A 15,908-nucleotide genomic window follows, 5' to 3' on the forward strand; every position below is an offset into this window, starting at 1 on the left:
ATGGCTCGAATCTTTAGTATTCTCTTATTTATTGACCACTAAAACAAAGAACTTCAAGGTTTTCATTGATCGTAAGGAAGACGGAGCAGAAGAAAAGAGCTCCATCAACCCCTTATGGAGCCTTATTCACCCACGGAGCGGTAGTTTGAAAGAAAGGAAGAATGCAATTATAAGGGGGCACGATTTCCCACATAGTGGGAGAATGTGAAAAAAAGCTGGGGCAGTTCTACTCAAATAATGGGAAGATTCACCCTTTGAACAAAGGTTCTTTCATATTTCTCATCAAGTTTGTATTCTGGTCCATCCAATAACCTTAATAAGAATTTCAAATAGGCTTTCGTGGATGAAATGGCGACTCATCGGCCTTTCTAAACCCTGAAATGATCGTAGAAACTCTCTCAACTCATCTGGAGCTTTATTTGACTCTTAACTCGCAAGACTTTGGAAAGAATACTAATCAAAAGAGTGGGAGCTAGGCTCCCCATACAGGAAGAACTCTTTGGTCTTGATGGGTCTATCCCCCACTAGCTTAACGACAAGCCAGTCTACGAGTAGAGATTTTTCCTGCAATTCTTCTTTTTAGTAGGCCCACCCCTAGGGATCTATTCTCTCCTTATTCACCTTATCTGCCCTATCCCACATCAAAGAGCAGCGACGTTCTCAGATACATCTTCTAAGCTTATCCTTCAGAATAAAAATATTTTTCATGTGAGGACATTTTTTACTTTTCATATCTCATTTGTCCAAAAGTTAACTTTTCAAGAATCAATTCTAAAAATCTACTACCATTTCAAAATTTGTCCATTTTTTGTAATTCAAGTCAAACTTCAAACCCTTCAAACACCTTTTCTAAGTAGTTTTTATTAATAGGTTTTGTTCCGTAAAACTAGCACCCTTTTTAAAAAATCGTTTGAACACCTTTTCTATCCAAATTTTTTTAAAATATTATAATTTTACTCATTATCGATTGATTTGAAATTTTTTGTGCATCTTGACAGATATTAGACCAAAATTTAGTAAAGTTAACAATTTTCAAATCTTCCCAAATCTTAAATAACTCTTTTTGTCTATAAAATTTGAAAACATAGATTTATGTCAGTTTTTCAAATTTGAAAATAACTAATTTTTCTTCTATAATCTTATTTAATCTTATACGGATATTTAAAAAAAAAAACATAAACAAAATTAGTTAAGATTTGAGAATAGTAGAATACAAACACCCATAAGAATCAAAACAATCGATCATTTTAATATCTTAGGAAAATATCGGAGATGGACGATAGAAAAAAATGTTTAAACGATTTTGTTGGTGCTAATTTCAGGATGCTATTTATGACCATTTACCTTCAAAATTATGCGTGTTAAGAGGTCTCTATCAATCCCCATGAACAGAAGCAAAAGTTTGTGGATCAATCAGTACAAAACCCCGAAGAGTGGCAAATTTAAAATTTTCGGTATATACTTGGTCAAAATTTTCATTGCTCTTTCCTTTCTTAATATAGATATATGGAGATTATATATAAAATTTTGGAACAAATCGCTTTCCGATTTCTCTCTTTCCTTGTTTTATTTGTGTCAGCAGTAGAACATTACATTTTTCACTCTCTCTTTCAGCGCAGGCAGAGGCCGGACACAGGACCCATTTGTGGTCCGAGTGCAGCATCTTTTGGCATTCTCCTGTGCGTCGGGTTCTACGTAGAATCGAGCTCTATATGCTGCTAAATGAGCGTAGTATGCTGGAGGCACTGCATCATACCCATAAATGTCAATGTAAGTACTTGATTTTGCAACGCCCTTTCATTTTTTGTCTTTGAATTCAAGTTAAGTAACCAAGTGGGAAGTGAATAGTAATTGTTGTTTTCAGGACTAAGGTTCTGATTATAAATAGAAAAAGTACGATGGGTTTGAAGTAAATTGCGGTTTAATGTTGTTTTTGTGCTTTATTTAGCATTCTAGCTTTAATGATACCAAAATCTATCATTCGGTGTGATATTTGTGGCTTGAGACTGGAAACAATTAGGTATTATTGCTGTCGAGGGATTACCTACTGAGACCGATCTTGTGCACCGAGCATACCTGTAAGAAAGTTATGGTTTTAAGCAATGTAGAAGGAAAATGAGCTGCTACATTGGGAAAATATGTAGAAATGATTGTATGATTCTTACGTGTAACAGAGGTTATTAGTCAGAGATTGAATTTCATCTGCACTGAAATTGTTCTCATCCCAAAGAACGTGATAATGTGCAGGACGACTTGTTCCCTGAGTATTCGAAAAAATCAATGAAATGATATTCTTTTATTTTCAATTTCAGTGTCATGTTTTGTCTATTACGATTGTTATCTTACGCCATACCTGGATTCCTGCGTGACTGCATAGATAAAAGTCGAACTCAGTTGGATGACATATCTTTGAATCCACGACAGTACCTATAGATTAAGACAAATGCTGAAAGTTTTGAATTGAAAAAGTTCGGAGAAGTCTCTTTCTCTTGTGTAAGGTCACATGGAGTTTTGTTTTATCTTGCTTGCGAATGTTATTACCTGGTAAAATATTACCACTCTTGTCAGTGCTACTCCTATCATTGTGATTGGACGCAAAGAGTCTGGTGTGGTGTCGCTTTTGGACTATGATAAAAGTTACTGGAGGTTGGTAACTGGGTTCTAGTGAAGCACAGGCCTAAACATTTGCCAAAGTTCAAATTAAGACGTGCACCCTGGTTTCTTAAAACACAAGCAAGCACAACAACTGATTATAAGCTTTATAACAACTAACCTTGCGTATGGCATCGAGTTCATGCAGTAGAACCTGGTAGAACTGACCCTCACTGACCCCATCCCTATAAGCATCTAACGTTACAGTTGATAAATAAAATAAAGTATTCAAGTGAAGTGTCTTAGGGTTTTTTAACCCTGCATTACCTGTAGAATATTATCCTTAATGGTTTTTGTCCAGTGGCCTTCTTAAATGAAAGCAAGAGCTCCCTGCAAAAACATGAATTTCATTAGCCCCCAACAAGCAGCTTTGATTAAGCTATTTCATGTCCAATCAGTAGCAACTCTCGATTGTGCACCTTATCATACCCCCGGCAACTATTCCCCGATGAGGATCTTTCCATGTTTTGAATAAATCTTGAATCATTTCCTCCCGGTGTGGCTGAGCACATACCAATCCAGCATATTTTGTAACTTCTGGCCAATCTTGGGAAGCCACAACCTGCATGACACATATCAGTGTACCTGAATCTTGCAAACATATTTAGGAATTCAAGTAATGATTAATGAATATTTTTGGAAAAGCTTACAGCTGCTATTGATGGAAGAGAATCCTCTCCAGATTCTGGATGTGTGACGTCAGCTCCAAAAATAATGGTTGGTATGTCACTGACTAGTGGAATTCTTGCCCGTAAAGCATCTAAAAGAACAGTGTTTCTTCCACCCATCTTTATAGAGCACAAAAGACAAACCCAATATTAGGTCAAATTGGTTATTTTATATGGTGGAATTGTGTTATAAACTAGTGAGTAAAGACCTTGACGTTGATCTTAAGAGACACGTTCGCCAAGTACTGTCTGCTCTTCTTGAAGACATGTTTTGTTAGACAACACTGGGATATCAATCCCAATTCTGTTTCACAGATCCTTTTAAGATCACCTGAATACGAAGTTTACTGCTCTTAGATAAGATGGAAGGTTATGTAACATTATTTGAAATGTAGGAAATTTTTTCAACTTCAACTCTTTGAAATTGAAGTTCTCATGTAATGTTGGATGCTTCAGATGTTCCAGACCTAAGCTTTTTACCGGCACTGACATTGAAGATCCTACAAGTTTATTTTCAACAGCAATACTCTTCTTAATACATGAGAAATGTTGACTTGAAGTCACTAATAGATTTTGGCCCTGGATTAGATGATCTATCGTTTCATAGTTATTGGTGCCAAGCAGGTAGGCATACACCAGAGTGACCGTTATAATTCTTTGTAACAATTCCAAATCAATTTATCACAATTGAAAACTGGTACCATATAATGAGCCGTTGTTGTCCGGAAGAATAGCTATCAGCAAATCTAACTCTTTCCCTTCATTTTTGTTATAAACCGCACCATATACAAATTTTAAGGCCTTCTTCACTTGATCTGGTCTTGCTGAGTATATAGGAATTGCAGGATCTGGGTTAAATTCCTGATAGAAAGATCAACAAAATTAGACTTAAAGCAGGATAATTAGAAGGCTGGCAATCCTCTATTCATTGAACCATAGTCAAGGTACAGGGAATTGTTTACCATGCCAGAGATCTGGCACATTTGGACCAGCTGTTGACAGAAACCACGAGCTATGCTATCTTGAACGTTACGTGAGAAATTTATACAAGCCCAGTATCTGATAACACTTCCATCTATTACTTTCTGAAATGGAACAAGAAAGTAAAATATCTTTCTATCATATAACAGAAAAACGAACCAAACATTATGAAGTGACCAACCTTATTCATCATATTCCACTGACCAACTTGAGGCTGATGTTCCTTTTCCTTTCCAGTATCATGAAATTTTAGCTAGAGGAAAAATATTAACATGAGAAACATGTTAAAACCTGAAGCTGAATATGATGTGTTATAGATAAATATACTTCTTGAGTACCCATGGAGATGGAAGGACTCGTGCTTCAACTGATGTAAGCTTGTTGTCGATACTGATTCGAAATTCTTTTGCGTATGGATCTGCCTCATATGCATTCTCATGAACTGTCTGAAAAGCAGCAAATAACTTTGAAAGAAAATCATTGATTATTGATTACCTTTTCCTCTTCTTTTGGACAATTTACACAATTAATGTAATTTCGCTTATTGAGAGAAAAAGAGTTATGCACTGAACCTGTAAAATGTCCATTTCCTGATCAGAGGGTCTTTGACATGAAACCTTCAACAAGGAAGTGATTTGCTTTTCGTTAAGTCCTTTTGTGTATCTCTGTCCTTTGAGTATCTTACAGGCCTGGGAAAAATGTCATGTAAATTTTCTGGAGACAAAAGGTTCAAATGTCGCAGAAGGCATTGAGGGATATAGTTTGCAGAACTGACCTCCATGGGTAGATAATTCACCTTCTTCTGGTTTCCTACTTGAAGGCAAGGCAAATGTGTATACTGAATGGTATACCCATACATCTCTTGGAAGTACTCGACAACAGACTTCATGTTCATCTGCTCGTCAAGAGGGAAACTGCAGGAAAATAACTCAATTGAAACAACTTCAAAGAGATAAAGACAATCTAAAATGGAGAATGAGGACGGGGGCAAGATTTTATATACATTAGCTCTCTTGTAGGCTGTGATGTTAGCCCTGAAATCCGATATTTCCTTCGTACGTTTCCTCTATGTGTAACTTCAACTTTTACACCTCTAAGTACTTTTTTGACCTTGCAAAAAAATATCAATACTTGTTCAGTCTAGGATCTTTCAAACTCTGATATTATAACCTAAATTTCATGCTCGAGAAGCTAAAAGAGTCTAGAAAGCTCGTGGTACCTTGATACGATCAGCATCGGACAATGTTCTTGAGTACACGTCTTTGTTTAAAAGTTGAGCGACAAAATCAATGACCGGGATTGCTTCAATGAATGCAGTGGATGACATGTCTTGATATGAGATGCAATTCCAAAAGGAAAACCATAAGAGAAGCCAAGTCAGTTTGATTGAAAGACGCAGCCAATGTAGAAAACTCTAAATGGAATGAAGTTCGATGCTTACCAATATTTAGAGACAATCCCATTTGCGTAGGCCGGATGCTTTGATAGAAGCCTCGCCATGCTTGCAAACCACCGCCAACATGCTGAGGCTTCTTAATACAAGGAGAGTAAAAGGATCGCCCAACTGATATATATCTATAATTCCAGATTGAAATTCACCACAGAATTGAAAAGATAAATGCAACAGAAACATGAATCCAACAAGGGCCAAAAAAGAACCGTTAGATACAAACCTTTGAGCATGGAGCTCCCTCAAGACGATGTCAATAATGGTCAAAGCTTCTTGAGGGTTATTAACTTGTTTGCCAGCGAGTAATTCTCGTAACTGGTGCATGCTAGCCAAAGTTACAAACTTAATCTGCACTTTAAATTCTCGTTCCCTGATATGATCACCCCATATCAAACTAGAAGTTTTACTACAAAAGGAACAAAAATATGTAAAGAAAAAGAAGAGAATTTGCCTGGGAGTAGCTGTCCCCTCTTCTTCATTACCCAAAATGACAGTGAACTCTTTTGATATGAAAGGCAGCAATCCAGCTGTGTACAGGTTGCTTCCTCCATCATAAACCGGCAGTCGCATCCCCAGCTCTGTAGTTCTATATTGTTTGACCAACTCGGTCAGTATATTCTTCTTCATTTTACGAGAAGTAACTTCTGGGGTTATCTTAACCTGCAAGCTCAATGAAATACACTCAACTTCCGTATATGCTTCTTTTAATAAATTTTCTGATCGATACTATAAGTTGTTTCCATCTTACATTATAATGGCTTATGTCTGATTCAGGTATTATGGCTAGGAAGTGGTTGGCTTTAACCAAGCATTTAGTCCCCAGCTGGCCAAAGTCTGGCCTTCTTGGAAATGTTAAGCTTTTGCAAGAAGAAGAGGGAAGCTCCAGGTTTGGATCGAGCTCCTTTTGCTTCAATCCTTCCATGGAAGATCCTTTTGCTCTCCTCCTTCCCTTCCTTTTCCATAAACTAGTCTTCTCACCATCATTTGAGCCATAGTGGGATTTCAACGCCATTTGAGAAGATGGTATCACATATTTCTCTTCTGGCTCCATTTGCATGTAGGGCATTTTTATTTTTTCTGTCACCAGAAGGAGAGTCACTCAACACAACACTTGACGAGTTGAAAGCTGACAAAGAAAACTTGAAAGAAGATTTGTGCTGTGGTAAGAAACAACTGCCATGTTCTCAAGGTGTGGTGTTTAAAAGAAAGGCAGCAAGCATGCTAGCAATCACAAGATAAAGGAAGAACTATCAGAGTGACAGAGAGAGAGAGAGAGAGAGAGTAGGAAATGGTATCATATCTCGACAGTGTCCTCCTTATTCCCGAAAGCTTTATATACACAGTAGAATTGGAATCAGATAAGCTAAACAAAGTTCATCATCTCCCCCTCTTCGAAAGTGGAGCCTTTGTATCATAATATCCTGGTTAGTTGGCTAACCAGAACCATTTCATTCAGAATTACAGAGAAAACAGTAACTTATATTTAGGAGAACAACATACATATATTGTTTAAATTATTTGTCTGTACTTCAAAAAAAAAAAAGCAATGGGGTTTTCTTAATGTATTATTATTAGCCTAAATATTTTAGTACCAAAGTGACATGACTGCTGTCGGATGTCAATTAGATCATGTGGGTCAAACATAATATTTGACCACATCTTACACAAAGCTCACATCTTTCACATAAGTAAAATTTCTCCCACTAATGGTATGAAAAATTGAATGGTAGAGGTATAGTTTTGAGGGGCAAAAAATGGGTTGATGAGATGAGTGGTCCTAATGGAAAAGGCAGGAAGAATTGCTATTTATTCCCAGTGGTTTTGCAGGAAGAAGAGGACAAAGTTGTAAGATGGGCAAAGAATACAAACTCTTTTCAGCGAACAAAAAGGAGCTTTAACTCATCCCAAAGCTCACCCACAGTGCCAAAAGCAGACAAGTATTTAGACAACACATAACAAAGTAAGGGGGAAAAATCAGATGCATCAAATTAACAGCCCCCCTTAATTAATTCCCCACAGCAGAATTTCAGTCTTATCTCATTGTTTCACTGTTCTTTATAAACCAGACACCATTAAATGGCCCCCTGTTCTAGCAGCCACACCACACATGTCAAATTTTTGCCACCCTCACTCAGTTAATACTTTGTTGTAACTTGTTTTCTCCCCACTATTTCTCCAGGAAACTGTAGCAGCAGCTGGAAGAAGCGTCAAGTTTTAATACTCTCATAGCATCATCATAAGACAAACATGAAGAAGAAAGTAGAACATTCAGAAGATATCAGACCAAGCTCCTTTGTCATTATCAATGGTGATTTAACCTTAATTCATGAACAAATTTTCTCATTAATGTAATGCATAAGAGAATAGTGGATTTGGTACTAAGCCTTTGGGTGTTTGTTTGTTTGACATTTTGAATGTGTAGGGAAGGACAGGGGTTGTGCATGCAGGTTCTGATCTGACCAAAGAAATGTCAAACAGAACATGAAAAAAAACAATGAGATAAATCCGATCTGTCTGTATTCGTATTTTACTTTTCCCACTTCATATTTATTCGAAAGCTACGGATCACACCAAGATTCATTGACCAACACAATACGACACCCAAACTGTGTGAGAACCACAACTCACTGCTCAAGTACCACAATTCTGGATTTTGGGAACATTGATCGTTTTTTTAAAATTGTATTGTTCTTATGGGCACGGTAAAAATAGAACCGAATCTAGGAAGATCATGTTTACTACTATCGTTAAAGCTAAACTTGCGATAGATTTGGAAATATTATCTTTCAATTCAATTTTTTTCTTTTACTTTTTTCCTCACTTAGATTTTTTATGTCACTCAATCTCAAGTTTATTATCATTAATAAAATATTATTGAAGATATGAATGTAGTGTCTTTGTTAATATGAAAAGACTTTGAATGCCAACAGTAAAGTCATCCAAATTTAAATTCAAGAGGTAATAACAAATATGAAGAAATCTTCGTGAAAGTAAAATCATAACATTTAAGATTCAAAATAGACATGAAAACCATGAATAATATTGTTAGGTCTCATTGAATGATGCATCAATTAATATTTTCCGTCTAATTAGAAAACATTAGTAGTAAATACATCAAATAAGGTTTTCTTAAATAAATAGACCAAATCTTCTTTCTACTTCAAAATAAGTATTTCTTAGAAACTCATTTTCTTAGTATCTTTTCCAATTTAAAACAACAAATAATTAGTTAGAAAATTTGAGTACACATTCTTACTAAGAACTAAAAAAAAGTATATTTGAGTGCTATCATTGTTTTTTCATGTATCTATTAAAAATAATTGAAAGAAGAATTTATCACGCGATAAATTCTTAATAAATTTTTAATCCAACTATACTCTACAAACATTGGTATAGTCAAAATGTAACCAAATATTTTTTAAAATAGTGATGAGGAGAAGTAGTGGAGGGTACAGATGAGACAACACAGAGAATGTTATTGAGACATCTCTATGTCAAAAAGCATAAACTAAAGTGAAAAAAAAAAGTGATGAATTTTGAAAAGACAAGTATGGCCAAAATGTGTACAAATTCTCTTCACTTCACTAACTCTCTTTTTTTCTCTCTCTCTCTCGACCCATCACGTGTGATACATAAAAGTCAAAATAGCAAAGTGTAACAAAATCAATCCCTATTTCACTTTACAAAAACTCATATTTCTCTATGATTTCGTTGCTCAATTTACATTTCTCTAAAACTATATACAAATCTTTCCCCAAATACACATAAAGTTTCGGTTTTGATATCAACCCACGTTTTCAAATACCATTTTAATATCAATAATCAAAATTTAATATCCAACGAAATTCAAACCGCTAAGCTGTTAGAGAATACTCATCCAACATTGTGATGTGCAGCAAATTAAAAGCCAAAGAGGGAGAGAGAACAAACCTTGATCAGGACTAGGGCAATGAGAGTGAAGAAGTCATTATTTAACTCAAAATTTTCTCCTCCTTTAATTCCTCTGCTCTGTATTAATCACACACAGAAGAACAAAAAAAAGAAGATAGTTAATTTTTGGCTGGAGATGGCAGAGAGGAATTAGAAAAGTAAAAGGCTAAAGAGAGTTTGTTTTTCTTTTCTTTTGGTTGGGGGATCAGTATTATTTATGGTCAACCTTTGATTTGATTTGAATTTTTTTTTCCTGGGGGCCAACAACAGTTGAAATTGAAAATGGTGCAAAAAGAAAAAGCAAAAGCAAAAGCAAAGAGGGGAAAAAGAATGATGGAAAATGGAAGCGAAAGGGCAGTTTTTTTTATCAGTTCAGTTTGCACAAAACCAGATCATTATATTCTGCTAAACCCTCCAAACTTTCAGCTACTTATTACACTTTAATTAACTCTAAACCCCATCTAACTATACTTTACTTTTCTCTCTCCCTTTTTTTTCTGTTGTTTTTTTAGCATCATCTCCATTAGTTTATTCATTGAAATATTAGTTGAGTTGCAAAAATGTGCAGAACTTAAAACAGTGTAAAGAATGCGCTTTTAACTTTTGAAATAAAGTGTTTGATTCCCTCTATCTAAATTATCCAAAAAGAAGGAAGAAAATGAAATAATTAAATATGTACGTAAAAAAATCATTTAATAAAACTACAAGAAATATTAATATTAATATTATTATTATTAAGAAAACTTAGGTAAATGTAACAAAGCAAAAAAATATTTACGGATCGGGTTGATTATTACTTTTTTATTGTTATTTGATTATTTTTTTAGTAATTTTTTATATTCTTTGATTGCCATCTAATTGTCATCCAATTATTTTTTATTCTTTGACACGCCTAATTGTTATTTGATATTTTGTTGTTATCTAATTGCTATTGTATGTTTATTTGTTATTTTGAGATAGTTATTTGATTGGTATTTGATATTGATGGTATGTATATTTATTTATTTTCCTAACTTCATGTGAATTCAATTTATTTCTTTTGCCTACATCAAAGGTTGAATCAAAATTCTCAAGGTTTAACTGGAAAAATTAGCCTTTTTAAGTACCAAATCTTCAAGGTTGCAAACCATAATACAAAAAGGAGATTCATCACGTCTGCATCTTAGTATAATAGATATTAATTTTTTATAGTCATTTGATTCTTATGTGAATACCATACGTCAAAGCTTTTTATTTTTGTCAATTAGTCAATCATATTGACTTCTAATCGTCATATAATAAGTTTATATTTTTTTCACATATTCATAGGTTTTAATAAAAATCAAAACATAAGGTATCAATCTCGCATGACATTCAAATATAAATTATAATGTAGTTCAAAATATCTAATGAAAATCAGATGACAATAAACAAAAAATCATAAAGTATAAACCATAAACCGAGAATCTAATATATAATATCTAATGAAAATAATGTAAAAAATGAATAATAATAGAAAAGAAATTACAACATACCTAGTATCATGCAATGAAATAGAAATGAGATAGAAATCATAGAATAATTAGATGGAAATCAAATATACTTTAATATGCTAAAAAGTATTAAAAGAATACACTGTTGTAGTTGCATCAAAACAAACAACAACTATATCTTTGACATACAACAATGATTGGGAATCCTAATAGGGATATAATTGTTTTGCTCTTTTCCACCCAAATTCTGTCACCCTAGCTTTAATCTCCTCCTCAAATAGGTCATCAATTGGGAATTAAATCCAACCAATAATGCGATCATAACCTCAACTTCAGTCTCTTTTTCTAGATCCTTCGTGTTTGTTACCCTTTTTCTTATTTTTTCTCAAACACCCTTTATATACTTCTATACAAAATCCATTATATTAAATCCTCATACGATGGTAACAGCGGCTGGAACTGAGATTTAGAGAGAGAAGGAGATAGAGAAAATTGCCGAGGAGAAATGACAATCGGCGACCATAGGTACCATCGATTGAAATTGAGAGAGAGAGAGAGAGACTTATAGAGGAGCAATATCAACCGACAACCACAACAACCGTCAATTGGTTGGACGACTTGGAGACGAGAAGGAAAAACGGCGGAAGAGACTAGAGGGAGTTAAGGGTGGAGGTGTAAAACCCTACTTCTAATGGAGGGGTAATTTTGGAATAAATTTAAAAAATCAAATTGGTTGGAAAATGTAAATTTATTTTTTAATATTTTTGTCATATTTACGATATACTTGATAGGAGCTTAATTTTATTAAAAGATTTTTCAATATGATACAAATTTCTATAATTTATTCATATTTTTTTTCAATTACATTCTATTTTATTGTTAACTAAATTCGAATATATCTAAAAGTAGAGATTTTTTCGGTTAAAAAAAAAAATGTAAAAATGAAAACTTCTAACTAAAAGAAATTATTATTTATTTATTCACCTCTTGTCTTAGATGTTATTTAAATCAAACTCACGTTCACAATTAAAAAGAGCTATAGGTTGAGAAAAAAAAAAAAAAGGAAATGGGTCATTAACTTTATTGAAGACATTGATTTATTCAACAAAGCACTACAATATGTCTAGTAAGAATTGTTGAATTCTATAATTTGCACTTTCTAATAATAATTAGATACACATTAAATTTTGAAAGACCAAGAGGAAATGCCTGATTTAACTACGAAATTCCGTATCTTAATTTATATATTTTTTTTACTTAAATAGGAAATTACTTTTTTAAGATCATTTTATCCTTATCATTAACCATTAATATATATAACTTTTCATTTTAATAAATAGTAATTTTCTTAATTACATTATTGTTATAATAATTGTATACCTATAGTTTCCTTATTTATATTGACAATTAATATGCAATAATGGAATAATTAAAAAACGTTTCTCATTTTATCTTCATTTAATTTCCTTAATTATAATTCCAATATCTTTATAATGTAATAATATATGTTTTAATATGGTAATATTATTAAATAAGTATATCTTCATCTAATTTTCTCCATTTTTTCCATTTTTTCTCCTTCGTCCTCGTGATTATATTTTTTATTTATATTTCTCACGATGAATCTTCTCTATTTACATTATTCATCTCTCGAGATTGAATAATTCACAGCTAGTTATATTTCTTCTTCAATTTTGTATACAATCGGTTATCTTTCTCCACCGTATTTTCTTTACGAATCCATCTGCCTTCACATATATCCGGTTAGTTAAGATTTTGTGATATATACACAATTTTAAGTAGTTAGATTTACAATATTAACGTTATAGTAGTTAGATTACATTTTGTGATATATATGTACATATTACAGTAGTTAGATTTTGTGATATATACCCAATATACTGTATTTTATATTTAGATCTTACGTTTCTGCAATATTTTATCGTAAATGTATATTTTACCCGTTCCTATTAACAAAGTACATACATTCGTCCGGATTGACATTCTTGAAGTATATTAAATTTGTTTTATACTCCTTATTATTTTTATTAATACATATATTTTGTCATATAGTAATACTTTCATATGTTTTACAGGATGGCCAAAATTGCAGTATGCTTCGATGGGTTTTTCAATGAATCACACAATTACGTTAGTTTTAGTGTGTCCGAGATTACAGCTAATGAATATATGTGCTATAAAGATTTGTACAGTAGCCTTAAATCCAAGTTAGGCAGCATTATTGATATGAACAATATTGATATATATCTTTACCTAGGTCATATAGAATGTGTTAAGAAGGATTTGACTATAACGAATGATAATGATGTTAAATGGGTTTACCATATAATTACATCGAATGTTGAGCGTCATATTGCCCTTATTGTTCATTCTGTTGGTCCTTTATCTATTTGTTTGGGTTCATCGTCGTCGAGTTCTTTTCAAACTCAAATTCATGATGATGGGGGTAGATTTTTTGAAAACACAGATCTGTCTAAGGTAGATTCCAATTTTGCATTGAAAGTCCAAAACATGTTTTCAACTAAATCTTTGTTCAAAAAGTGTGTACAAGTCATTGTTCTTAGAGATAATTTTTAGTACGTTACTGTGAAATCGAACAAGGAAGTAACAGTCATTGCCATTAAAAACTGCAAATGGTTCTTGCGTGCTTCTTGTTCTATTCATGGGGATAGGTCAATATGGGTTCTTACTAGGTTTGATTCAGAACATACATGTTCAGTAAATGTTCCATTAACAGATCATAGACAAGCCACATTTACTGTTATCAAGGACCTAATTAAGAACAAAATTTCTTTAGCTAGTTCTGAATTGTCAACTTCCAAAGATATAGTTCATTTCATTCGTGCTGAACATGGTTTAAGTATATCTTACCAAAAAGCATGACGTGCTCGTGAGGCTGCGTTGGATGATATTCGCGGATCTCCTGAGGACTCCTACAAGATGTTACCTAGATTTGCATACATATTGGAACTCAACAATCTAGGCATATTAACAATATACGTAAGTATATTGCTATACATTTTTTTTATATATTCTTATTTTTTTATGTTTATAGGTTCTGTTATTGAATACAAAGTTGATGCCGATGGTAGATTTCTACTAGCTTTTTGTGTTGTGGATTCTGAGAACGATTCCTCATGGACTTGGTTTTGCAACCAGTTGAAGAGAATTATAGGTGGGCGGAATGATGTTGTCATAGTATCTGATAGGCATAAAAGTATACGCAAAGCTATAGAGGTAGTATTTCCTAACGTTTTACATTGCATCTGCCTTGTTCATTTACTTAGGAACCTCAAGTTGAAGTATAAGAGAATAGTGGATACCATCTTTCATTCATGTGGGAAGACATTTAATATTGTAGACTTCGAACATGAAATGCATTTGTTGGAATCTTCTGTCCCTGGTATACGTGAGGAGCTTGAATCCATTGGTTTTGCTAATTGGTCTCGTGCCTACTCACCACGTAGGAGATATAATGTCATGACCACTAATATATCAGAGAGTTTGAATTCTGCTATGTTGAAGGCTAGTGAGTTACCAATATGTTATTCAATGCTTGAGGTTTTGCGAATGATGTTGCAAAGATGGTTTTTTGAACGAAGAAATGAAGTTAATTATCAATTGACTGATTTTACGAAAACTATTGAAGGTATATTAAGGGAACAGATTGAACTTAGTCGATCAATAAAGGTATGGTCATTTTAACAATTATTACTTATGCTTAATGTACATCTTCATATCTCATATATACAGTATATATGACTCTTATATTTTTTCGTTGTAGGTTAATTCGGTTAATAACATGAAATATCAGGTCATAGATGGAACATCCCAATATGTTATTTACTTACCGAAGGTTTGTAGTTGTAGGATGTGGGATATATTGAAAATACCTTATGTGCATGCATGTGCTGGTTTCACCATGAAAATTTATCAATTAAGTTATATGTCTCCACGGTTTACTTGAATAGCACTTTGAGTTCAATATATAGAGGAGTAATAAATTCTTTAGGTGATCATTGTCAATGGCAAATACCTGATGATATTATGTCCATTCTCATCCTTCCACCTAATGTAAAACGTGTTATTGGTCGACCGAAGAAGATTAGAATTTCTTTAAGAATGGAGTTCAAGAGACGCGTTAAATGTGGCCATTATGGACGTGTTGGTCATAATTGCAAGATATGCAAGTTTTCCTTATTGAACTAGAGTATTATATTCATTTTTATTATAATGTTGTTAAAATTTTAATTTTTAATTATAAATGTTTCCTAAATTCTCCTTAATTATATGTTTCTATATACTTCGTAATATTGGAAATATACTCTTCATTATTTTCTTTTTTTTCAACCATATGATATTCTTTTCATTTTAATGTATACATTATTTGACATAGTTTTATACTTGGAATTTTGCAGTTCAAAACGTAACAATATTGTATTAAATATTCTACATTTCATTTATCTTTAAATTAATAAGTATAATATCATGATATACAATATTTGATTTCATATATATCATCTCAGTCGTAAAATTTATTATGATATTCCTTTCAAATTCAATAACTTTACAAATTTGCTTTCAATAATCTTAATTATTGTGATTAACCATAATTGTATTGTTCAAATTATGCAATTCAGAACGTAACACTATTAGATTAAATATTGTACATTTTTGTTTACTTTAAATTAAAAAGTTAAATATCATGATATACACTATTTTATTTGATATATA

At 32.9% G+C, this 15,908-nt stretch overlaps 1 protein-coding gene and 1 long non-coding RNA gene across 5 annotated transcripts; one reads left to right on the forward strand and one right to left on the reverse strand.

The window, feature by feature from the left end:
* The first annotated feature begins 1,273 nt into the window (after positions 1 to 1,273).
* On the forward strand, positions 1,274 to 8,559 carry LOC103501519 (uncharacterized). Of its 4 annotated transcripts, XR_007818316.1 has the most exons (5): positions 1,621 to 1,770; positions 6,526 to 7,175; positions 7,579 to 7,711; positions 7,931 to 8,059; positions 8,174 to 8,559. It is a non-coding gene; the product is annotated as an uncharacterized LOC103501519 (long non-coding RNA). The 4 variants fall into 4 exon arrangements; XR_540331.3 differs by lacking the exons at positions 6,526 to 7,175; positions 7,579 to 7,711 and adding an exon at positions 1,274 to 1,454 and having other exon boundaries at positions 1,615 to 1,770; XR_007818324.1 differs by having other exon boundaries at positions 6,526 to 7,711.
* On the reverse strand, positions 1,442 to 6,817 carry LOC103501520 (protein argonaute PNH1-like). Its single transcript, XM_008465114.3, has 22 exons — positions 6,500 to 6,817; positions 6,203 to 6,411; positions 5,975 to 6,121; positions 5,743 to 5,876; positions 5,521 to 5,630; positions 5,305 to 5,411; positions 5,077 to 5,215; positions 4,874 to 4,990; positions 4,640 to 4,747; positions 4,483 to 4,554; positions 4,283 to 4,405; positions 4,022 to 4,181; positions 3,530 to 3,651; positions 3,303 to 3,440; positions 3,072 to 3,214; positions 2,920 to 2,982; positions 2,774 to 2,837; positions 2,542 to 2,677; positions 2,354 to 2,427; positions 2,166 to 2,260; positions 2,045 to 2,076; positions 1,442 to 1,745 (listed from the first exon to the last, which is right to left on the reverse strand). Exons 1-22 carry the CDS (start codon positions 6,815 to 6,817, stop codon positions 1,576 to 1,578), a joined length of 2,781 nt encoding a protein of 926 aa, XP_008463336.2. The 3' UTR covers positions 1,442 to 1,575.
* Positions 8,560 to 15,908: the final 7,349 nt, after the last annotated feature.

Source organism: Cucumis melo, chromosome 2, assembly GCF_025177605.1.
Source record: "Cucumis melo cultivar AY chromosome 2, USDA_Cmelo_AY_1.0, whole genome shotgun sequence".
Classification (NCBI taxonomy): Eukaryota; Viridiplantae; Streptophyta; class Magnoliopsida; order Cucurbitales; family Cucurbitaceae; genus Cucumis; species Cucumis melo.